Source organism: Cynocephalus volans, chromosome 7 (assembly GCF_027409185.1).
Source record: "Cynocephalus volans isolate mCynVol1 chromosome 7, mCynVol1.pri, whole genome shotgun sequence".
NCBI classification, from domain to species: domain Eukaryota; kingdom Metazoa; phylum Chordata; class Mammalia; order Dermoptera; family Cynocephalidae; genus Cynocephalus; species Cynocephalus volans.
The window spans coordinates 161000615-161025284 of NC_084466.1; the positions used below are offsets into that span (position 1 = coordinate 161000615).

General features: G+C 56.2%; 1 protein-coding gene across 1 annotated transcript in view; it reads right to left on the bottom strand.

Annotated features, from left to right (window-relative positions):
- Positions 1–419: 419 nt before the first annotated feature.
- The window catches only part of STK32C (serine/threonine kinase 32C), a 90543-nt gene continuing 66292 nt past the window's right edge, over positions 420–24670 (bottom strand). Inside the window, exons 3-12 of the mRNA XM_063103064.1 lie at positions 17686–17837; positions 13385–13558; positions 12274–12311; positions 12063–12152; positions 11486–11589; positions 10716–10832; positions 9111–9236; positions 8892–9023; positions 1526–1593; positions 420–561 (exon numbers count right to left, since the gene is read on the bottom strand). Of these exons, the coding sequence (XP_062959134.1) occupies positions 420–561; positions 1526–1593; positions 8892–9023; positions 9111–9236; positions 10716–10832; positions 11486–11589; positions 12063–12152; positions 12274–12311; positions 13385–13558; positions 17686–17837 (1143 nt within the window). The remainder of the gene's footprint in view (positions 562–1525; positions 1594–8891; positions 9024–9110; positions 9237–10715; positions 10833–11485; positions 11590–12062; positions 12153–12273; positions 12312–13384; positions 13559–17685; positions 17838–24670) is intronic.

Genomic DNA, 24670 nt, shown 5'->3' on the forward strand with positions numbered 1-24670 from the left:
AGGGCTCCTGTCCCACCACGCGGCCCTGCCCTGCCACGACCTGCCAGCCAGCAGTCAGAGGCCCCCAGGGGTGGCCAAGGTGGGCAGCGGCAGGCCTCCCCACCGCTGCAGGTAACAGGGCCCAGGAGGCACCAGGCTTCCTCGTCCTCCCGGTGCCCTCGACAGGCTCCCACGGCTCCCGCCACTCTCAGCCACGCCCACAGCCTCCTGTCGCTGGGCACCACCACCAGCCCCTGGGCAGGCTCGATGGTCAGACCGTTGGTGTGAAATGTGGCCAGGGCGCTGTGGCACGGCCAGCCTGGGGCTGTCGGGTGGGAATGTGGATGCTGGACCTCCACGCACCAGCCCTCCCTCTGGCAGACCCGAGTCTCCAACGCAGCCGGAGAATTAACCGTCCGTGGGGCACCGGCCCGGGTGGCCTAGCTGCTCCCGGCCGAGGGGCAGATGGAGCCGCACACCGGCAGGGCCGAGCGCCCCCCATCGCTGTCTGCAGTGGACTCTGCCGCGTCTCCAGGCTCGGGGGTAGGGAGAGGCTCGGTGAGGTCCTGGCTCCTCTTCAGCCTGGGTGGGAGAAACACAAGGAGGGGCTTTACACAGCCTCCCGGACAGCCACGGTGTCTCCAGCCACCTCTGCTTCCCACTCTCTGGTCACACGACTTGTTTAAGGACTCCCAGGATGTGCCCCTTGGAAACATGGCATGGGGTGTCCAAACATGGGCCATGTGCTGGGCATCTCCCTGGCTCTGGGATATGTGGGGCTCTACAGGGAGCCTAAGAGGGGCGTGTGGCGCAGCTCAGCCTGGCAGCCTCTCTGCCTGACTTTTCACATTGCTCAGGGCTGGGAGCATGAGGCTGGAACCTGGACTCACTTCCAACCAGAGGCTTAAGGGAGGCCTGACTCAGTGCAGGTTCCACAGGTCAGCAACTTTGGAATAAGGCTTTTCAGAGAGCTTAGCTGAGTCCCATTCTTCACTGGGTCCTCTGACCCCCAGGATGGAGGTCAGTGTCCTCAAGCAGTCCCCACATACCATCCTGCACATCCTTTCCAGCCAGAGCTCACAGCCACCTGCCCCAGGAAGCCCCCCCTGCCTCACCCAGGCAAAGGGCGTGTCCACTCCCCCCCCACTGCAGGTGGTGTTAGCTCTCGTGGCCCGTCTGATCCCCCTCCTGGCCATCTGTGCCCTTTCTGTCCCATAGCGCCTGACACTCAGAGGAGGCTTACTGAGTGAGTGAGTGCTGACAGGGGCCGCCCAGGAAGCCATCAGCCCTCACCACCCCAGGAGGTTCTGGCCGCTGGCCCCATTTAGAACTAGAAGATTCCTAGGGAGCCCCCTCCTCCACCACAAAAGGCTGAACAGGGATCCCCCTTCTCCCCCATGGCTGCTGCTCAGACTCCACAAAGACAACAGGGACAGGCATCCAGGCCCATGGATGCCACACGGCTGCCGGGGGCTCAGCACTCTGTGGCCAGGCAAACCTTGGCCCGATTCCCTTCTCTCCACCCCACCCCAACATCCATACTCACTTTTCTCTGTTAAAAATCACAAAGTCTTGCTGGATCGCATCGAGGCAGTCCTGAAGGTAGTCGTTCTCCTGTGGACAGAGACACACGTGGGGTCTGTGGTGGACGCTGTCCAGGTTCTGCTCATGGCCCCTTCTCGATCAGTGTCTGAGCGTCCCTCAGGACCCCGGCCCGGTCAGCTTCTCCCCCCACCGCCCACTGGTGCCAGCGCCTGTGGCTTTCTCGGGGCAACTGCCTTTGGGCTGTTGGAGAAACTTCCCTCGGCAGCCAGAGTGCCTGGGAGTTACACATCCCTGCAGGTGACCTGCATCGAGCCTCAAAGGATGCCCAGGTGTGACAGCCCAGCCCCTTGCCTGAAGGGGATGCACTTGCTCCATAACATCCGCAGGCCCTGGCCAAAGCTGCCCTTCCCGGGACTCTGCCAGAAACCACACCCTGGCTCGGCTTCTTCCCTTCCCCGTCCTGTTCCCCCACTCCCCTGCGGGGCTCTCCCATCCCTGGTCACTGGCACACATGTCCCCATCTCAGGGCCTGCTTCTGGGGGCTGTCCTGAGAAGCAAACCCTTGGGATGGGATTTTGGACTTGGGCTGCCCACTGGCCCAAGGACCCATCGCAAGTGCAGTGTTGAGGGTGCCCAGCAGGCAGCAGGGTGGGCCACAGGTGCAGATGGAAGGGGATGTGCCGGCCACTAGAGCTCTAGCACTGGTGAGATGGGGGGATGCTGTGAACTGTGGGTCACGATCAATGTATGGGCAAACAACAGACTCAGGTCAGCTGACCAGCAACCCGAGGCACAGCATGAGCACCAGAGGCCTCGGCAGCAGCAGTGTTTAAAGGAGGCCTCATCTCCTGCAGCCCCAGGGCAACCACACTGAAGACACGCTCAGTGGCGGGAGCAGCAGCATCTCAGGAAGCTGTGTCCACAGCCTTGGGAAGCCGCCTGCACCAGCACAAGGCCAGGGAAAGAGCAGGAGCCTGAAGTGGGGAGGGGACATGTGAGAGGACGCATGTGGCAGCATTGACCTGAGATTCCCCTGCACGCACTGAGCCTGCAGAAGAGGCCCCTTGCTGCTGCTAGAGAACAGCAGCCCCTCCCCACAGATGGTGCAGAGTCACAACCACAGCAGATGCCTCGCAGGACGCACTGGCTCCTAGAGATCTGCCTCCACCTGCCCGCCTGGCTTCAGAACAGTAACCAGGTCACTAGCAGCATGGCCCAACAGGGACGTGCTGGACCTGCTGTGGTCAGAAAGGTGCTGTCCACAATTTTCATGTCACTGATGCTATCAGCATGAACTATTCCCAGTGTGAGCTCTGAGAGCTGTTCTTGCTTCTGTCTGGTGGCTCTTTCCCCAGCCTTGGGAGTTTCCTCCCACAGCATGTACAGACCAGGGCCTGGCTGAAGACACCAGGGCAACTCTGCATATCTCCGGTGCTCTCTGTGCAGGTCCCTCCTCTCCACGTAGCCATCTCCTTGCCAGTACTTTGCCCTGCCACCGTGGCCTCCCCCAAAGAAGTCACCATCCTGGCAGGAGGAACTGGCCTTCGTAATCCAGAAGAGGCAGGGCTTCTGTGCCAAGACAGGCCAGGCGACTCACCTGGCAGTGTCTTACCACACCCTGCCTGATACTGATGACAAGTGGACAAGCATAAAACCCTGGCCTGAGAAGGTAATGGCGACCAGGGCTCAGGCCACGCAGGAGTGATGGTCAAGTCACAGCACGGGCCGACCAAGCCACCGAGACACTGAGATCAACGGAACTGCAGCACGAGGGTGAGCAGGAGAAGAGCAGGCACTGGAGAGTGGTGACAATGGGTGTCGGGTGTGGCCTGTGTGCAGTGCAGGGCAGGGGCTGTGGTGACCTGATGTTCCACATCTGAAGAGATGTCACTGGAAGAGAGGTCACCAGAAGCCCAAGGAGCTGCTCCCAAAATACCCAAAAAAAGTGGCTATGCATGAGTGTGGACCGTGGTGACCACTGAGGCATGCTGCCATGCACGTCCCTTTCTGCAAGACACTCGAGTGCTGTCAGCAGGACGCCCACGCGTTGTCCATGCTCCTCCTTGTGACGGCCACCTGCAACTCCCCTTCAGTCCTTTGCCAACACACACACACAGAGCTGGAAGGCCACAGACGTGTGTCCCTCAGGGGCCCTCAGCCAGTGACTGATGAGAGCTGGTGTATGAAAGCCCAGCTCCCTCAGAGCAGGCCACCCAAGTCCTAACGTCCACTCTAGAGTCCCAGGCAGGCTCAGCTGAAGCTGTTCTCCACAGGACACTGCCTGAAATACCCCCTTGCCAGCCTCTCCCACTCCTGGAGGGATTTCTCCTGCACGCACTTCCTGAACATCTCACTTGCACACAAATCCTTGCTTCAGGACAGACATCTACAGAGCCTCTACAAGTGTGGAGACTTAGCCTCAGATGCCAGATGTCACGCACTGTTGCAGAGGACCTGGAACACGGAGACTAGGCTCTCATCCCTAACTCTGTCTCAAATAGACGTGCCATGCAACTCAGACACATTCCCCAAACCTCTCAGAATTCACTGAAAATGCAAGGGCCCCAGAACAGTCAGATAATCTTGAAAGAGAAAAACAATTAGGAGGAGTCACAGCTCCTAATTTCAACACTTGCTACACAGCTCAGTAATCAGGACAGCATGACACTGGCGTGAGGACAGACGTACAGATCGATACAACAGAACTACGAGTCCACAAATAAACCCATGCGTTCACAGTCAACTGATTTTTGAAAATGATGCCAGGCATTCAGTGGGGAAAGAACAGTCTATCCAGCCATGGCGCTGGGACAATTGGATGTCCCCATGCAAAAGACTGAAGTTGGACCCCCTATCTGATACCACACATAAAAATTAACTTGAAATGGATCATAGGCCTAAATGTAACAGCTGAAACTGTAATATACTTAGAAGAAAACACAAGTGTAAATCTCTGTGACCTCAGACTAGGCAATAGTTTCTTAGACGTGACAAAGCACAAGCAACAAAAGACAAAACAGTTACACCAGATGACTTTCCTGCTGCAAATGATACCATCGAGAAAGAGAAAACACAACACACAGAATAGAAGGAAATATTTGCAAATCATCTATCTGGTAAGGCACTGATATCCAGAATATGTAAGTAAATAACTCTTACAAAGAAATAATAAAAAAGATAAGCAAGGACTTCTGGTTCCAGCTCTGCCATGGAAATAACCTGAAGTCCTCGTTCCCATCCTTACAACAAGAAAAAAGCTAAACAAACTGAAAATTAATGGCTTGTCTTGGGCCCATCAAAGAGGTGAGGTCAAAGGGCCACAGCTACCCCAAAATCTGGAGTGACAGGTAAATAGAGTCACAGCCAAGATCAGCTTACCTGGAGCAGAAGCCACCAGAGTCCTAAACTACAGGAAGGCTCACTGGCAATACTGAGGTACTGCTGGAGTCTGAGAGTGTAGACCCCTGGGGCTGCAGTCTACACAGGCCCCACTCTTCTCTGGAACCCTCCACGTTTTAATGAAGAGCCAAGAAAGATCCCCTTGGCTTAGTGAGGGGAAAGTAACCATTGTGAAATATAACCAGAGCATGCTCCATAACAAATGGAGAATTTGTTCTCCAGGGGAAAGACTTATCCCACTTGGGGTAATAGTATTTTTCTGACTGAACCCCCACTCCCAGCCTTCCTGTTCCACCTAAAGGGGGTGGAAGTTGTGAAGCATTTGTGGAGGACACAGGTCCACAGAGAGACTTAATGTGTTCTGTGGGCTCTAACGGAAGAGTAGACAACAGGCAAGAACAGAAGGGTTATAGGTGGGTCATGTAAGCAGAGAGGTGGAGACTCTGAGAAAGAACCAAGAGGAAGTGCTAGAGATAAAAACCTGTCACAGAATGAAGAACACCTTTGACAGGCTCCTCAGTAGACTGGACGTGGTCGAGGAAAGGAACAATGAACATGGAAATACATCAACAGAAACTTCCCTGAGTAGAAAGCAAAGAAATAACAGAATGGAAAAAAAAAATGGGCAGAATATCAAAAAACTGTGGGACAATTTCAAAAAATGTAGCACATGCATAATTGGAATACCAAAAGAAGAAGGAAGAGAGAACAGTGCGGAAGAAACATTTGAAGTAATCATGGCCGAGAATTTTCTGAAACTAATGACAGACACCAAACCACAGATCCAAGAAGCTCAGAGAACAGCAAGCAGGATAAATATGAAAAATCCACACCTGTGCATGTTATATTCAAACTGCAGAAAACCAAAGACAAAGACAAGATCTTGAAAGAGGCCAGAGGGGGAAAAAAATCCTACTTAAAGAAAAACTAAGAATTACGGCAGACTAGAAACCATGTAAGAAAGAAGAGTGGAGTAAAATATTTAAAGTATTGAAAGAAAAAAATCCCACCAACCTAAAATTCTATATCCAGGAAAATTATCTTTCAAAGTAAAGGAAAAATACTTTTCCAGACAAACAAATGTGGAGAGAATTCATCTCCAGTAGACCTGTCCTGTAAGAAAGGTTTAAAAGTTGTTCAGGGAAAAGAAAAGTTATATAGGTCAGAAACACAGATCTACATAATGGAAAAGCATTAGAGAAGGAATAAATAAAGGTAAAATAAAATCTTTTATTTTTCTTATTCTTAGTTGATCTAAAAGATAACTGTTTAAAATAATAATAGTAACAATGTATTGAGTCAATAGCATATAGGTAAATGAAAAGGGCAACAACAATGTCATAGGGACGGGAGGAATGAGCTGGAGATGACCTGTTATGAGGCTCCTCCATGGCATGTGAGGTGGCACAGTGTCACTTGAAGGTGGACTTAGATAAGCTACAGGTACATTGCAAACTCTGGGGCAACCACTATAAGTATCCTTAAGAGACGTATAACTGATAGGCTAAAGGAGGAGATAAACAGAATCATATAAAATGCTTAATTAAAACTAGAAAAGGCAGAAAAAGGGAAAAAGAAGAAATACAACAAACAGATGACACTCACAAATACCATAGGTATAATCCAACTACAACAACAGTCACTCTAAATGTGAATAGTCCACACACACTGACTGAAAGAAAGATGTTCTCAGAGTGGATTAAAAAAGACAAATAACCCAAATTTAAAAGGATTTGAATAGACCCTTCTCCAGGAAGAAATGCCTGAAAAGAGGCTCCATATCATTAGCCAGAGAAATGCAAATCGACACCACAAAACCACTTCATGCTCACTAGGATGGCTATAATTAAAAGAAAAACTGAGTAAACCAGACCATAGCAAGAGCTGGTGAGGACGTGGAGACACGACAGCCCTCCCGCGCTGCTGGGGCACGTGGACGGCACTGCTGCTGTGGGGGCAGTCTGGCGTAAACGTGCTGCACAGTTACCACGTGGCCCAGTAACTTCTCTCCGAGGTACTTACCCAGGAACAATGAAAACATGTCTGTGCAAAGACTGGCACACAAACGCTCAAGCAGCATCATTCAGAGTAGTCAAAAAGTGGAAACAATCCAAGTACCCATCAACCATGAAGGGTAAGCACAGATACTGACCCTTGAAAACATCATGCAAAGACGCCAGTCACAAAAGAGCATATGTTGCATTATTCCATTTATATTAAATCTCCCAAATAGGCAAATCCATATTGACAGAAAGTAGATTAGGGGCTGCCAGGGGCTTGGAGGAGGGGGACTGGGGTGAGACTGCTGATGGGTAGGGGTTTCTTTTAGGGGAGATAAAAAGTTCTAACATCAGATCGTGGTGTTGCCCAACCCTGTGAATAGGCTAAAAAAAACCACTGGATTACCTCCTTTAGATGGGTTCATTGTAAGGTATGTCAATTATATCAAAATAAAGTTGTGACCAAAAAAACACTCATTCAGACTCAAGGTTCTTAATTTTCCAAGTAGGACACTGGGATTTTTTTTCAGTGGTGTGTTCCTTTCAAAACATCTCTCTACCCACCAGCCACAAACAAAGCTGAGCTCCTCCATCCAGGGTGCCTGACTTAGAATGTTCCTGTCCAAAGCCTGCTGGGCGGTCCATGTGGCCAAGCCAGGCTCTGCACACTGCCCACCCCTGGGTTCTCTCCTGAGGGCTTTATTCCTTCCTGGACCTGCTTCCACGCCCCAAAGCCCTAGCTCTGGAGATGCCCTGGTAAGTGGGACTCAAATATTCAACAGTGGGAACACAGAAGAACCCCAGCGAGTGCCTCCCCACCATCCTGCGACTCTTCCCAGCACCGCACCTCCTGCTCCCTGCAGGCGGCATCTCTCCACCTGCAATCTCACCCACATACACCAGGGGCGCCACCAGTGGTCCTGAAGAGGTGGGGGATGGGAGTCTGGCCCACGGGGCCTGTGTTCCCTGAAACACTGAGGCACCCCGGGATGACCCCATGGTGAGGAGGAGACTGATACCCACCTGCCCAAATCCACACAGGCCCACCAGGTCTGCAGAGATTGCACAGGGGTTGGGGACCTGAGGGGACCCTCCCTCCCCAGACTCAGATGGGTCCCAGGACAGGGGGACTACTGTTCGTACCAAGTATCACCACTATCACCCCTGACATCAGCACTCACGACCTTGACTGCTCTCTGTGAGTGCCAGCTGTATGCTGGTGTCATGGGCTAAGCTGTGTCCTCCAAGAGACGTGCTCAAGTCCTAATGCCAGTATCTCTGAATGTGACCCTATCTGGGAACAGGGTCTTTGCAGATGTGATGAAGTTGAGGTCCTACTGGATTAGGGTGGGCCCCAATCCAACGACTGGTGTCCTTCTACGAAGAGGAGAAACAGCCCCACACAGAGACGGCTACGTGGCCACGGAAGCAGACACTGGAGGGATGTAGCTGTGTGCCAAGGAGCCCCCAGGACGCCAGCAGCCATGACGCTGGGAGGGGCGAGGAAGGACCCTTCCCAAGAGCCTTTGAGGGGGCACGGCTCTACCCACACTCTGGCCCCAGAACCACGAACAATACATCTCTGCAGTTTCAGCCACCTGGTTTGCGGTCATCTGTTACGGCAGCCCCAGGACACTCTGCACCCAGGCACGGCATTAAGGGCTTCGCATACATGATCCCCACACATGCTCACAGCCCGTGCTCCCGGGGGTCACTGCCTGCCCCATGTCAGAAGGAGTGAGAGGGTCGGAGAAGCTGCATGACGGGGAGCTGGGGTGGGTGGTGCTGGGAAAGGCAGAGGGAAGGTTGGGGGCTTCTCAGGATGCCGCCAAAACAGTCCACTAGGCTTTCGAGATGTGCACCCTGCCCAGGGCCCTTGCAGGACGCCGTGAGGGGACCTTTACACACGCGCACAGGTGGTGGAGAGGACCCCGGGCTGGCAGGGATCCCACCCGCCCCAGCACTCACGGACTGGGAGCTGTCCCTGCTGTTGTCGCGGGACCTGTTCTTGGCCAGCCGCTTCTTCTTCTTGTGCAGGGGCCTGGACTCCAGGATCATCTCCTCCAGCTCAAAGGTGGGGTCACAGTGCAGGCGGCCTTTCTGCAGAGGGACAGGCGCTGAGTCCCAGCCCACAGGCACTGCCCACCACCCAGCCCTGGAGCCGTCTGCGCGCCGCCACTGGCTTACGTTGGGCACGAAGCCCGGCTCCACCTTCTTCTCGCTCAGGTCGTCCCACGGCACGCTAGCCAGCGACGGGGCCGCCTGCATGTCCTGGAGGCTGGAGAACCGGTGCTCGGGGTTCATGGTGAGGAGCTGCAAGAAGGCCAACGTGAGCCCGGCCGGACCCCAGCAGGCAGCCGGGCTGGACCCAGGCTCAGCACCCGCCAGCACAGCAGAGCCGGCCACCTGCCTGGGCCTGGGCATCTACGCAGGTGCCCGCCAGGCCTGCAGTTTGGAAATTCAGGATCTCAGGGCACAAAAGGAAAGGTGGAGCCAGTTTCCAGCAAAGCCATGTGGCTGGCTCAGCAGCCGGGCCCAAGGGACCACCTGATCTGCAAGGTGCTGGCCAAACCCCTGGCACCTAAGGACAGCAGCGGAGTTTGCAGGGCTGTGCTGCCATATTCGCCAGCAGGTGGCAGCCCAGGCCTGGCTAGCGGCTCTCTCTCTGCACGTGGCTGGGGACAGCAACTAATCCAAAAAAGTCCTCCAGCACAGTGAAGAACCTCCACAGCCAGTGAGCCCCGGCCAGCGTGCGTGACCAGGGCAGCAGCACCACAGGGCCAGGCAACTCCCACCTGGCTGATGATGCCGTGTGCCATTGCCTGTCCAGGGGAAATGCTGCAGTCCCCATGTTAGGCCTCCCCAGGCCTGGGGCTTGGCATGTGGGTCACCCCCACTTCCCGCTCAGGCCCCCTGGAGCCAAGGCCCCATCTTGTGAGCCACCAGGCAGGTGTGGACAGAGCTTCCTGGGGCAGGGGAGAGCACCAGCCAGGCTGCACCTCTCTGAACATCTAGGCTGCTTGGCTACAATTCTAGGACAGGAGGACTCATGGGCAGGCGTCCAGCCCTCTGACTTCCCTTTCAGAAGCACCAGCCATACTGTTTACAGCATGGCCTTCCAAGTGGGGAGCTGGGCAGGCCAGCGAGGAGCAGACCCCAGCCCAGCCTGAGCAGGATGGGAGGCCCCACTGACAGCAACACCAGGCCCCGAGCCCCACCAGGCTGATGCCCTTGGGCTGCTCAGACATGCTTAGGCCCTGGGAGGTGCCCAGAGACCTGGTTTCTTCTGTGCACTCCCTGGGTGGAGCACCCTTTCCACAGGAGAACAGGGCTAGAGGCCAGAGAGCAGTGCGGGCCCCGCACCTGGCCCCAGTGCACACCCGGGCCTGGGTGAGCTGGCACAGGACTTCTCTGCGCCGCGGTGTGAGCATCTGTGCAGGGGGTGATGGCCAGTGCCCAGGCATGCAGGCTCTCTGTGGGGATGAAATTAGACAGTCGTGCACAGTGACTCTGCTCATGGCAGGGACCCAAACAGGGCTTGCTGTGATAAGATACAACCAGGCCACCCCACCCGGCTGGAGAGGAACGCAAGATACACAAAACACATAAGCCAGACTTGCTTTCCCTGACACACAGGTCTCAGAGCCGCTGTCTGGGGAAGGCCCCCACGAGGTGCTAGTGAAGGGGTCTCACCCACAAGAAGGGGTGCTGAGTCTGCACGGGGAGGGGCGCCCTCCCTGAGCTCTGGGTAGGGCGAGCTGGGGGGCAAGGAGGCAAGGGGCACAGGCTCACCTTCCGCAGTAGGGCCACCATCTCCTTGGACCAGGTGGGGACGTACTGAACACTCACAGTGCTGAACAGCTGCACCAGGGACTCCACAGCGTCACTCGAGTGGACGTCATAGGGCCTCTGGGGGCAGAGACAGTGTGGTGCCAGGTGCTCCTTGTCCCCCATCATACCCAGAATAATGCCAGGCACCCCAAAAGCACCCCATACCCTCACCCCAAGTGCAGGCACAGGTCTGAGCACATCCTCCCCCCAACATGGAGCAGCAGGGAGGTGAAGCCAGCCCCTGGGCCACCCCACACCACTGCCCCCCAAGGGCCTGGGTCCTGGGTGGGTCAGCCCTGGAGGGCCAGGAGGGGGCTGCCTCCCTCAGAGGTGGTGGCCGGTAGGGTGGCTGAGGGGGCACTGTGCCTTGGACAGCCCCCAAGAGGGCATGGGGAGGGGTAGTTTGGGCCTGAGGCAGCAGTGTGGCCAGCGGGGAAGCACACAGGGACCCCCACGGGAACCCTGCGGGAGGCTGCGAGGAGGCGCCCGGCTGGACGGCTCTGCAGGGCAGCGAGCGAGCCCCAGCACGGGCCGGGACATCCACAGTGAGTTTACTCCCTCCTGCACCTGCTCAAGCATTCACTCACTGACCCAGACGCTTTGCTAAAAACAGAGTCCTCCGGGGCAAGTACAAACATTCCTGGGCACCTGGGGACTGGGGCAGCCTCATCCCTCCTGATGCTCGGGCCAGCTGGGGTCTGAGGGCCATGCGGGGCTCAGGAGCTCCATACCCATCCTCGCAGCAGCTCGTAGGCCATCACCCCCACCGACCACCAGTCCACCTCGAAGGAGTAGCCAGTCCCACCACTGACGAAGGAGTGGAAGATCTCCGGAGCTTTCCGACAGAGAGGGAAGGACAGCCGAGCTGCCGCAGGGATGGCAGCCCCAAGACCAGGCTGCCTGCAGAGCCGGCCAGGGAAGCCGCCCTCCCCGGGGCTCTGCCCTGTCCCCGCTGGGAGCAGCCAGTCCCAGCCCCAGCAGAGAGACAGATGTGCCGCCAGACCTTGGCTCTGCTCAGGTCCCGCCACCCTGACATGGTGCTGGTTTTGTCTCACTTTTAAACCCCATATCTCTCATGTGCACCCTTAGATCCTCTGTACGCATCAAATATGACTGTTGCAAAAACCATGGCCCCATCATATGGCTGCGTGACTTTAGGGACATGGGTTAACTTCACCAGCCACAGGCTCAGCATGGGAGACCCCCAAGGGCCAGCGGGGCTGCAAGGCTGGGAGTGAGGACTGAGCCGTGGGTGTGGCCAGGTGTGGCCGGGCAGTTGGGTGACGGTCTGAGTGGCCTTGGGCTTACCCATGTACGGCTTGGTGCCGGCTAATGCCGTCGCCCTCTCCCCGTCCTTGATGATGGTGGCGATGTTGAAGTCGGTCAGGTGTGCGTGTCCTGTGAGGAGAGAGGGCAGGTGCAGCTGTCCCAGGACCAGACATGTCCTTGTGGGCAGGGTCACTGCCCGCCCATCGCCGCCCACCCCCACCTCTGACCACTGCCAGCTGGCGCCGCATACCTTGCTCATCTAGGAGAATGTTGTCAGGCTTGACGTCTCTGTAGGAAGTGGGAAAGTGGGAAGATGCTCCTGGAGCCCCTCTCCATTTTCTGAGCGGCTCTGCCCCGGAATCCCTGGCAGAGCCGAGGTTCCCAACACACCCCCCACACCCACCCCCCGAGGCAGAGGCCTGGGAAGCTTGAGTTGGTCCTTGGGACAACACTAGCCCTAACACCTCTGGGTGGGGTCAACAAGAACGTACTCCCCTTTCTGGCAACATTCCCAGACATCACTGGGTGAAAGCAGAGCCTCTGTTCTGGCTGGGGGGTCACCTCCAGGATCCCACCTTCTGAGACCAGACTGCAGGACAGTCCCTGGCACCGAACACAGAAGGGTGCCTGCAGCCTGAAGCTTCCAAAGGACAAAAGCAGGCCCTCCTCGCCTGGACCCCCATGATGGCCCCTCTGCCAATGCCCCGGGCTGTGCGGAATGGCCATCTCCAGCCTCTCCCTCCCACAATGAGGCCTCATCATGGGAGACCAACCAGCCTCAGCCTTCAATATGCCTTGACTCCCAGGCACACAGTCAGCACTCAGTGTCTGTCTGGTGCCTGAATCAAGACCAGATAACAGAACTCTCGAGGGCAGAGATGCAGAAACCAGTTCTATCTGACTTTATGTCTTGCAGAATTTTTAATTTTGTTCTGTGGTTAGAGAATTTCAGTCTAATTTCTGCTTCTTAATTTTTCTGCTTTCAGCTAATGTTAGGGTCAGTTTAAATTCCCCAGGTACATGGTAGATGGACACACAGGTTATGCGGGTTATGGCGGAACCCCGCAGTTAAACAGACCAGGTGAAGGCCACTTGATTTGACCAGGTCCTGTGGTCCACCCATGACAGCTAACAGCCCTTTGTGTCCAGCTCAGCTGGGGCTACTTGGACAGGGTCCATCCCTCAGTTGGGCACTAACTATGCAGCTGTGGCGCTGACTTTGGAGCCGTGCATCAGTCAGCCCAGGTGCACAGCCGGGGGTGTCCTGTTGGCGTATGGACGTACCTCAGGTGGCCTGACCCGAAGCTACTGCCAGCCCGCCTGACCAAGACAGGGCCCCACCCCATCAGGTGTGCACACACCTGTGGATAATGTGCTGACTGCGCAGGTAGTCAAGGGCCAGTGCCATCTCGCAGATGTACAGCCTCACCGTGTCCTCGGAGAACTGGACATTCTGCTGTAGGTGGTAGCGCAGGTCCCCGCCCAGAAGCAGGTCTACCACCATGAACATGTCCTCCTCATCCTGGAAGGAGTACCTGTGGGCACCAAAGGAGGACCTGGCATGCCCACAGCTGGGGAACCAGAACCATGACTCCTGCCACACCTGACATGCACCCCCCGTCTAAGGACCACTGCCCCATACCACCATCACCCACGGGGCATTCCTAGGAGCAGGAGCCTAGCCAAGGTGCTATCTGTACTCCTGCTCAAAGCTGCTCTGAGCTAAGACCTTTGGGAAAGACAGAGCAACCTGTCCTGGGGGTGGCCTAGCTGGGGGCCAGAGATGCCTGTGAAAGACAAATGGACAGCAGAAATACAAGCTTGTCCCTGGTTGTTTTGGGATGCCCTGGTTTCCTCCTCTGTAAAATGGGGATAAAAATGTCTGCCCTGGAGAGTTGTTAAAGAATATGAGACGGTATGGGTGAAGTTCTTGGCACAGTACTTGGCAAGAGGCTGACATTTAATAACCAGCAGGGACGGTGATAATGTTGATGGCGATTATGATGAAGGTGATGATGGCGATGATAATGATGGTGGTGGTGGTAGTGATAGCGATGGTGGTGAAGTTGATGCTGATGGTGATGGTGATGGTGATGATGATAGTGATGAATATGATGGTGATGATGATGGAGATGATGGTGATGGTGGTGATGATGGTCATGGTGGTGGGGGGTTATGGAGATGATGGTGGTGGTTAAAGTGATGATAATGGTTATGATGATGGTGGTGATGGTGATGATGGTGATGATGGTGGTGATGGTGATGGTGGTGGTGATGGTGATGATGATGTTGATGTTGGTGATGATGGTGATGGTGATGGTGGTGGTGATGGTGATGATGATGTTGATGTTGGTGATGATGGTGATGGTGATGATGGTGGTGATGGTGATGATGATGTTGATGTTGGTGATGATGGTGATGGTGGTGATGGTGGTGATGGTAATGATGATGTTGATATTGGTGATGATGTTAATGGTGGTGATGGTGATGATGATGATGATTTTGATGGTGGAGATGGTGATGGTGATGTCGATGGTGGTGATGGTGATGGTGATGGTGATGGTGGTGATGGTGGTGATGGTGATGGCGATAATGCTGGTGATGGTGATGATGATGATGATGATGATGGTGGTGATGGTGATGATGGTAATGATGATGGTATTGATGATGGTGATGGTGATAATGGTGATGGTGATGATGATGTTGATATTGGTGATGATGTTAATGGTGGTGATGGTGATGATGGTGATGATGTTGATGGTGGTGATGGTGATGATGTTGATGGTGGTGATGGTGATGGTGATGATGATGTTGATGGTGGTGATGGTCACGATGATGGTGATGGTTGATGATGGTGGTGATGGTGATGATGATGGTGATGGTGGTGATGGTGATGATGATGGTGATGGTGATGATGTTGATGGTGATGGTGGTGATGGTGATGATGATGTTGATGTTGGTGATGATGGTGATGGTGATGATGGTGATGATGTTGATGTTGGTGATGATGTTAATGGTGGTGATGGTGATGATGGTGATGATGACGTTGATGGTGGTGATGGTGATGATGTTGATGGTGGTGATGGTGATGATGATGTTGATGGTTGATGGTGGTGATGGTGATGATGGTGATGATGATGTTGATGGTGGTGATGATGATGATGTTGATGGTTGATGATGGTGGTGATGGTGATGATGGTGATGATGTTGATGTTGTGATGATGTTAATGGTGGTGATGATGGTGATGGTGATGGTGATGATGTTGGTGATGGTGGTGATGACGTTAATGGTGGTGATGATGATGTTGATGGTGGTGATGACGTTAATGGTGGTGATGATGATGATGGTGATGATGGTGGTGATGATGTTGATGGTGGTGATGACGTTAATGGTGGTGATGATGATGGCGATGATGGTGGTGATGATGGTGATGGTGGTGATGACGTTAATGGTGGTGATGATGATGGCGATGATGGTGGTGATGATGGTGATGGTGATAATGGTGGTGATGGTCATACTGGTGATGAAGATGGTGTTGATAAAGATGGTGGTGGTGGTGGTGGTAGCAGAACATTTTAAGACATTTCTTCCACTTTGCAATCCTTTTGTAAGCTCTCAGAGGTCATTCTAATTGTTAAGTGACTAGATCTCCCAAGAATAAAGTTACAAATAACTCATTTTTCATGTGATGTCCTTCTACCTGCCCTCTATAAGCTACTGTCTTCATCCTCAGTGAAGGATGGCCTGGAGAGGGTGGTGCTGGTTGGGGCCTAGGGAAGAAGCCTGGGGAGGGAGCCACAGAGCAAAGGTGCTCAGGATGCCAGGCTCTAGGACAGGCCAGGGGTCCTGGAGAGCAGTGGGCTAGAGCAGGCATCCTCCTACACCTGGAGGTGAGGCTGTGGTCGCCCCACCCTGTGTGACCCCAGGACAGCAGGATACGTCTCCCACAGGCTGGGGGATGGGGACACCTGGCACAGCAGGTGAGGAAGGGAAAGCATATGAGCCATAAGGGTGGCTCACAGCCCCCCGCGTCAGCCTATGCAGAGTGCTTAGCCCACACGGACCTGTGCACAGCCAAGGAGGGCAGCTCTGAGACCACTCCCACAATGTTCCACAGATGAAGGGACTGAGAACAGAGAGGTTGGTATGTCATCCACTGCAGGGTGTAGGGATTTGACTCAGGAGCCCATGCTCCTGATCACAGGTCACACTGCCACCCAGAAGAGGGAAATTCTGGTTTTCCTTCTTTGCGAGAAGCTTCAGTGCCACATTGTGGCTGTCACCCCCAGATAGCAGCCCATTCCCAGGGTCTACAGGCCAGGCCTCGCCTCTCCTTCCCACTGACCCACCCCAGGAAGTGTCTACTCCCATCTGAGGATAAGGGATCTGGCCCTGGCCTGCCCTCTTTAGCCATCGGGTGGCTGGGGCAGGTTTAAGAGGCGCTGGGCACTTAGGTGCCCCTAGCTTTAGAACCAATGCCCCAAGATGCTGAAAACAAGACCAAAGACCACAAAGCCATGGTCTTCCCTGCCAGCTCCTCTACCTGCCTGGAAACCAGATAGCCATGACTGCCCTGGGCCCACGAGCAGGTGAGCATGGGAAGGAGGGGCGAGGCTGCAATGCTGGGGAGGGCAAGGAGACAAGGGCCCTGGCCATGCCTCGTGCTCTTTCCTCTCAGCCTGGACAGCACACGGCTCTGTGACACCCCAGGGCCCTGAGGCCTCGATCAGCATCTCCCCGTATCTGCGCAGGCACAGCCGCCCTAGCAAGGCCAACTCCCCACCACGGCACCATCCAGCTCCTCCTCCCCAGGAACCACAGAGCAGAGCCACATGACACCATTCCTGAGCCATGTCATCAGCTTCTGGGACATGGCCCCTGTCCACTTTGAAGTCCCCCTTCCTATTGTGGTGACCCCAAGTAAATAACCAGGCAGGGGCAGTCTAGGCTCTGAGTGAGTCCCTGAAAAAACTGGCACAGGGTCCACCTTTCAAACAGAATGCACCTGCCCCTACTCTCTGTTATCCCCAGTGACAGTGGGGCTGCCTCTTTCTTTAGTTCAGCTGACAGATACTTGGGTTGTATGGGTGGGGGAGGGGGATTTAAATCTCCCAGGGCTGGTATCACATGACTGTCCAGGTGCTAGGAGCACCCTGTGCTCTGTGGGAGCTTTTAGGGACAACGCCCACCTGTGAGCACCTCAGAGCACAAAGCCTACTGCGGGAGGCCATTGGGGGGGGACCCCTGCACTGACAAGGACCTCTGCATCGGTGGGACTCCCGGGGAGGAGGGGGTGAGCCTCGCAGCAGCCTGCAGGTTTCTACACCTCCCTGGAGCTGGTCTTGGTGCTCATTTCTTAAAGGAAACTCAGGTCAGACCTTAACCTCTCCCCCACTGACTTTAGAGCCAGAACTCCATGGGCAGCACACCTCCACTGTGGGTAAGCCCTGGGCTCCAGCAGGCCCAGGGAGGACCCTGCATTAACTTCAGCATGCCAGAGAGCCAGGACCTGTGCTGCCCAGGACACAGGAAGGGAGCTGGTGGAAGGGGTAGGGAGGGCCTGTGGGTATCAGGGTTACCAGGCGGGGCAGCCTGGGGCAGGGTGGCAGGTCTTTCTGCAGCACGGCCTTCCCCAGCCCGGAGCCCCAGGTGTGAGCTAACCAGAGGTTCACCAGGAAAATATGCTCGATCTCCTGCAGGATCTCCAGCTCGCGGAAGACGTTGCGGACCTCGTCGCGCTCGATGCACTGCTGCTTGTTCATGTACTTCATGGCGTACATCTTCTCCGTGTCCCGCTTCTGCACTATGCACACCTGTGGGCGAAGGGTGCTTCAGTGAGGACGCACACGGTCCCCGCGCCTCGCAGCCACGGGACAAAAGACTCTGAAACAACCAGGGTTTCAATCTGCAGCGGGACAAGCCTGTGAACAGACAGCTTCTGCAAGCAGGCAGGACCCAGCCTCACTGCACCCAGGTGGTGGCCCGAGCCAGCCGCAGCCTGGGCAGGTAGCTTCACCTTCCTAAACTTCAGTACCCCCTCCCCGGGGCTCAGAGCAGCAAGTGGCTTTGAGGCTGCTGGGGAATGGATGAGAGAACCCTCTTAGCACAGAGCCCCGTCCCCGGGAAGCCCTCGCCCAGCTCTCCCCTCACAACAGGGACCCTCCGGGATGACGGTACCCACACTGCTCTCAAGGCGCGAAGCCCTCTGAGCACTGAATGGCCAGTGTCAGCTAGCAGTGCTGACATTGCTAACACATCGCTAACACATCACTAATTGCGTGGCAGGGGGGGTCAAAGTGAGGAGAGGGTGAGAAGCAGGCTGGGAGTCCCTCGTGGCCTGGGAATGTCAATCAGAATCAAGGACAGTGTCTCTGGAGGGAAACAAGAATTAAGGAGCAAACCATGGGCGGTGGAGCCAGACCCTCCGTCCCCATCCAGGTCGTGGAGGGGTCTCTCAGTGGGTAGCCCAGAGCCATCTCTGAGGCTCTCCATCAAGGGGATGCGCAGATGTCCAGGACAGAACCCCGGGCAAGGGTCATACCACGAGGCCTTTGAAGGACCTCCCACCCAGGAGGCCACACATTTTAGGGCAACGAGCCTTTTTGTATTGTGCTTCGCATTTCAGCAAAATGACCCAAAAGCTGCCCACAGGAGCCGAGACACCCTCCCTGGCCGGGCGCGGGGTGCAGACCCAGAGCCCGCCGAGAGGGCCTGGGGAGCATGGGCATAACTTGCGTTTTCCTGTGTCCTGGTGTGATTTCCACGGCCTCCTGCTCTGGGGAAGATGCCAGAAATGCAGACTGACAAAAAGAGAGGGAAAGACCCCAGGCACCAGCAGTTCCAAAACTGAGTTTGATGAAGTGCAGTTACGCCCATTGACAGCCAGATCACCTGCTGATCACACTGGCTCTGCAAGCTCTTTCTCAGGATTCCTGCTGGGTTCTTCTCTCTCCTTGGCAGAAGATCTGGGGCCAGGAAGGCAGTGGCAGGCAGGGGGGTGCCTGTGGGGCTGCCCGAGGGGCTCCTGGCCAAGGCTTGGGGAAGGAAAACGCCAGGGCTCCTCCAGTGGCTCTCGGACCTGACACCAGGCCAAGCCCCCCTGGAGATGCTAACACACCACAAGTGGAGACCACCCTCCCGGCTGCCGTCTGAAGAGCAGGCCGTGGCTGGAGCTGGGAGGCCTGGCTGATATGGGGCTACCTATCATAGACTGTCAATCCGGAGCAGTAAAATGGGCTTCCCATGCAGACTTCAGCCAGAACCACAAGCAACATCCTCCAATTGCTGAAATGCAAGGCCACAGACGCTGGGAAACTCCTGACGCAGACACGTCACATCCCAGAATAAGTCCCGCTCCTAAGGACAGAGTCGGCTCCTAATCACGTGGGCGCAACGCAGGAAGAGCACCAACTTTCGGGTGGGCGTGGGGTCCAGCCAGGCAGGGGCACCCTCCCCACAAGGGAAAATCAAGCTGTAGCGACTCAGCCTGCCTCACGCAGACCCTGCTGCCTGAATTTCCAGGATTCAGTGGAATTCTGAAAGAGAAAATTCTCTGGTGCTTCAAGAGGGGATATGCCGACCACATCGCTGGAGGCAGAAAGGACAGGCCTCTCGGTGGCACGGAGGGCTTGGGAGTTCTGGACTCGGTCGACAGCCTGCAAGTCCCGCTGGGCCCAGACCCTGCGTGGGCTCCGGGCTCCTCCCACCGCTCTGGAACAAGGCAGCCTCGATCAAGGCTCAGCCTCCTCTGCGAGAGTTGGGGCAGATCCACGACCCCCGCAGTGGGGCAGGAAAGAGCAGGGAGGACGCTGCTCCTATCCCCCCATGACAACGGGCAGCTTGGGGCTCTTGCTGCTTAGAGTGCAGCGATCCTGCCATGTGGGGAGACCCAGCCACGTGGGAAAGAAGCAGAATGTGTCGATGGCCCTCACTTGAGCATCCCGGAACCCTGGCCTCGCCTGTCCCAGCCATCTCCCTCTTGCACCTCCTCTCTCCCTTCCTGGTCCCACAGCTGCCACTGGCACTCACCCACGTGGCCAGGGCAGCGCACTTGTTCCTCAGCTTCCACTCCAGCCACTGAGCCCATCCCCGCCCAGTGGACCCTGGCCACGCTTGCTCCTGATGAAAGCCGAGGCGGCCCCTGCTGTCAGGACAAAACCCGTCTCCTCCCCACGATCTGGCCCTAGGCTGACTTCCGACCTCCTTGCCCCACCCTTCCTAGAACATTCCAGGCCCTGGCCTACCTGGCAGCAGGTGCTTGCTGTTACCTGAGCTGAGGACTCTCTTTCTGTGATGCATCACCTCCTCAGAGAGCCCCTTCCTGGAAGGAGGAACCCCTCAGTGTCTGCTTTAGCAACTTATTTCCAGCTCTTACTTCACGCTCTGATGCTTCTGCTCACTGTTTTCTGTGCCTGTCCCTCAACTTGACTCCTGGGAGGGTAGAGACTCGGTCCTCAGAGCTGGGCAGGAGCAGGGCTTCGGATGTTTGCTGAACGCAAGGACAGCCAAAGCCTCGGCATCTCACACGCCTCCTGCTTCACCAGCCCACGGGCCCCCAGGGCCAGGGACCCGCCCCTCAGCACAGTGTCCTCCGAGAAGGTCCAGGGATGACGCCAAGACAAACTTGATGGCTGACTCCTGCATTCATCCAGCAATGCTCCCCACGTGGCCCCTCACGGCACCCATGCAGGCTCTGGGAACCACCACAGGCCTCAGCGGCAAAAGAGTTCAAAACACACCGGTCTGGCATATTGACCATTCTGAATTCAAGGCACTTAAAAAGCAGCCGGTGAAGGGAGTCACTCTGCCCACTTCTCTTTCTTAAAACAGGCGATGAAATTCCCACGTGAAAGGTGCCCTTCCTGCACTGCAAGGAAAGCAACATTCCTACCATCGAGGATGGGAAGTCGAGACTGAGAGAATTCTGGAAAGACCTTGTTAAAATAACTCTGACCCTGTAAGCCTCCCCATCGGATTTAGTGGCTCTTCACAACCTACCACCCTTTGTCCCAGTCAGCCCATAAGTGACTGACGCTAGCGGCTTCTCTGGGTCTTCATTTCCTGACGAGGGCCCCCGTGGCACGTGAAACTTGCATCGAATAGATTTGTATGTTTTCTCCTATCGATCTGTCTGACGTCGGTTTAATTCTCAGGCCCAGCAGAAAACCCTGAGAGGGCAGAGGTAAACTTTTGACTTCTCTACAGTGACCACCCTGTGGCGGAGAGCCCAGTTCTCCTGCCATCCTGTGGAGGGAGTGGCTCTGCTGCTCTGCCATCAAATGCATGTGGCATGGAGCCCAGGAGAGCCCTAGGGAACCGGATCCTCACGGGAGCACTGATGGGCCCCAAGGAGGTTCAGAAGGCCCAGCAAGGCCGCCTCTGGTCCAGATACCCCTGGATGAGGGGCAACCTCAGTGGCAAAGCCCCGGCCTAAGTGTCCTGGGGAGGCTGCGTGTCCCAGGCCCACCTAGCCCTCACCACTGACTGCCCCTACTCTGGGTTCCACCGTGTAAGGACGCCTTCCTTGGCCAATGCCAGGGCCAGCATCACAAAGTGTGCCACCCAACATCTGCAGGAAGGACCAGCGGCACCTCACAAGTCAGCAAGCTGCAAACACGCCCTGGCACACAAGGGGCTGAGGCAGGCATGGGGAGTGAGGGGGCACATCTGGGCAAGCCCCTCTGGCATGCTGCATCTATCTCCCTCACCATGGTGAGTGGGTGCATGGGCAGAAGGAGGGGACCCTGGGGTCTAGTAGCACAGGGTCCCACTGCTGCTCTGAGGCAGGTCCTGACCACGGAAGCACCTCTCACCTTGGACACTGCACCTCCCTTTACCTCAATGGCAACTTCCCAAAAGCATTGGAAGTTTCTCTTCCTGCACCTGAGACCCAGCCCCTGGGGAGCTTCCCAGGCGCTGCTGAGTGACAGGAGTGCCGCTCCTGGGATCCCACTGCACCCTGCACACACCCGCTACCTCTCCAGCTCTCACATCTGGCCCTCCGGGAGGGTCACAGCCATCCCCTGAGCCCTGGTGCTGAGGTCGTGTGGCTCATGGGGACGTGGGATGTGGGGTGCAGGCTGCCGGATCCTTGGTCTAGGATATGATGCCTGCCCGTCACTACAGGCCGGCAACCTGCTTCCAGAGACTCGTTTCTTTGTTTCACTGACTCGCCCTGAGCACCTCCCACCCTCCGCCCGTCCCCTCGGCACCCGCAGCAGCGCCTACTCCCAGCGAGGGCAGGACCCGGCACAGCCATGGGGTGAGGGAGTGTCCCCACTGCTTTGATGTGGCTGCTCGAAGCCCTGGGCCTGGAGATGGACACGCCGTGCCGTTAGATCTGCATCTGAGGAGGAGCCGCTGCCTGCCTGCTCTGCCCACGTCCCAGCCCCACCATGGCGCAGTGCCAGGGCACGGTCACCACCTCATGCAGCCGACACAGCTGCCTAGGTCAGCCGCTGCTAGGGCTGCTGTGCCCCACCCGCCTCCTGCTCAGTGCCCCTAAAGCAGCCCCCACCCCCAGGGACCTGACTTTCAGTGGTGGCCACACTGTTCCCAAAGCAAGGGTCCCTTGGCACTTCCAGCAGACCCCGTGGTGGCCGCCCCGCCCCACCCCTCCCTGGAGGCCTGAGGAGGGGGTATGTGTGTGTGAGGGGAGGAAAGTGCTTAGGGCCCCTTGTCGTTTTCACAACTTGGGAAGGTGGTCTTAGCCCTGTGAATTGCTTGAGGGACATTCTCTTAATTGGAAAAATAAGTCTGCCAGGTCCTCGGGCTCTGGTTCAGGCCACCTGAGAAGACTCTGTGTCACTGCCTTCGCCTCGGGGAAGAGACCTCAGGCCCTTCTCCAGGCGCATGTTCTGCCACCGGGTCCCCACCCGTCGCCATGACGGGTCAGGACAGCAACCATAGCCCCTTCCTGTGGACAATCTGGCTGGCCCTGAAGGCGAATCTCCTTTCTTCCTGGGGAAAGTACTTGCTGAGAAGAGTTTATGAAAAATGTCTCCTGGTTTTAAAAAGCGGTAAAATACTAAGACTAATTTTTTCATGACTAACATTGTCCTGCACACAGCAACCAGGCATTAAGTCCTAGGAACAGCCCCCATCTTCCTCTTCACCGTGGGTGGCCGCCACCCCAGGAGGTGCCACCTGCAGGCACAGATCCTGCTGCTGGGAATCTTCATGCCATCCCACAGAGACCCTCTGCAGGGCTCTGTGACTCACACTCCCCACCCCACGACCCACCAGACGAGGCAGAGGCCAGCCTCGGACCCAGTCCTGCACCTGCAGGGCTCCTCCCTGTGCCAGGGAGCTGGTGGCACAAAGGGGATCCACTTTGAGGCTGGTCTTTGCTGACAATTCCAGGCTATCTTGAGTTTCCACCTGTAGATTCAACCATCTTCCCCACCAGCTCCCGGCCCCGCTCTGGAAGGGTCCACATAGTGTCATCCCACGGGTTCTATGGCCACCCAAGCACGGGGGTCCCTCAAGCCACCGCTGCCCTTGCCAGCCTCAAGGACTTTAATGGGCTGCCCCACAAAACCCTCCACTGCAAGGACATTGTAAAGGTGTCTTCCTCGGTAATGAGGACTCATTCTTGAGCCGTCTGGAAGGCACCCAGTGGAGACGGCTGTCATTAAAAGAAATTGCCAGCCCATCCATCACTGTCGATTCGCAGGACCAAAGGAGCTCATCAAATCCTCCGCTGAGCGAATCTAGGGCGTCGGGAAGCAAACCAAAGCCTGGAGCACTCGCGCGTCTTGCTGCACGTTAATCCCCACTCCCAAACCTCAACTCGAAACCCCGAGAACCACCCTTCTGTGGTCCAAACTTCACAGGGTTCAAGGAAGCCTTGGAAAGTTCCAAGCATTGGCCACAGCTGCTCCACGGGCCTGCTGAGCGCAGAGGTCAGTGGCCGGGCTGAGCCGGGCAGGCGCTGTCTGGCCTGCATGCTACGGGAGGCACGGCGTCCTGGCCGGTCACACCAGAGCCCGCTCACCCAGACGGAGGAGGCGGGGTGGGGAACACAGCCCCAGGTGCTGACATTAGTGCACCTCGGTTCCTTCCCAGCTGGAGCAGAAGGGCCAGCCAGGAGGGTGGGTGGGGCTGGCCCTCCATGCACTCCTGAGACAGAGCCAGGAGGGACCACAGGGTGGCGGGGTGGCTGGGCACGGACGATTTGCTCCTTTCCTGTACTCTGCAACTCGTGACCACACACTTCAGGGCTTAAAACAACACCGATTTATTCTTTTACAGTTCCGGAGGTCAGGAGCCTGACATGGGCCAGACTGAGGGCTGGTCCCCCTGGATGGTCTCGGGGAGGCCCATTCCCTTGAGATTTCCAGTTCCCAGAGGCCACCTGCCCTCCCTGGCCCATCCTCTATTCTCAAAGCCAGCATCTTTCCATCTCCCTCTGACTGACCTCGTCCACTTGTACGTACCCTGGTGGTCACGCTGGGCCCACCTGGATAGGCCAGATGCGCTCCTTATCTCAGAGGCAGCTGATTAACAACCTTAATGCAATCTGCAACCTGAGTATGTTACCTGCAACATATTCACTCTGGGGATTAGGACGTGGATGTTTTGGGGGCCATCACTCTGTGAGCACAGAGGTACCTGCGATGTTTAGGGTCTGGCCCCTGGAGGCACT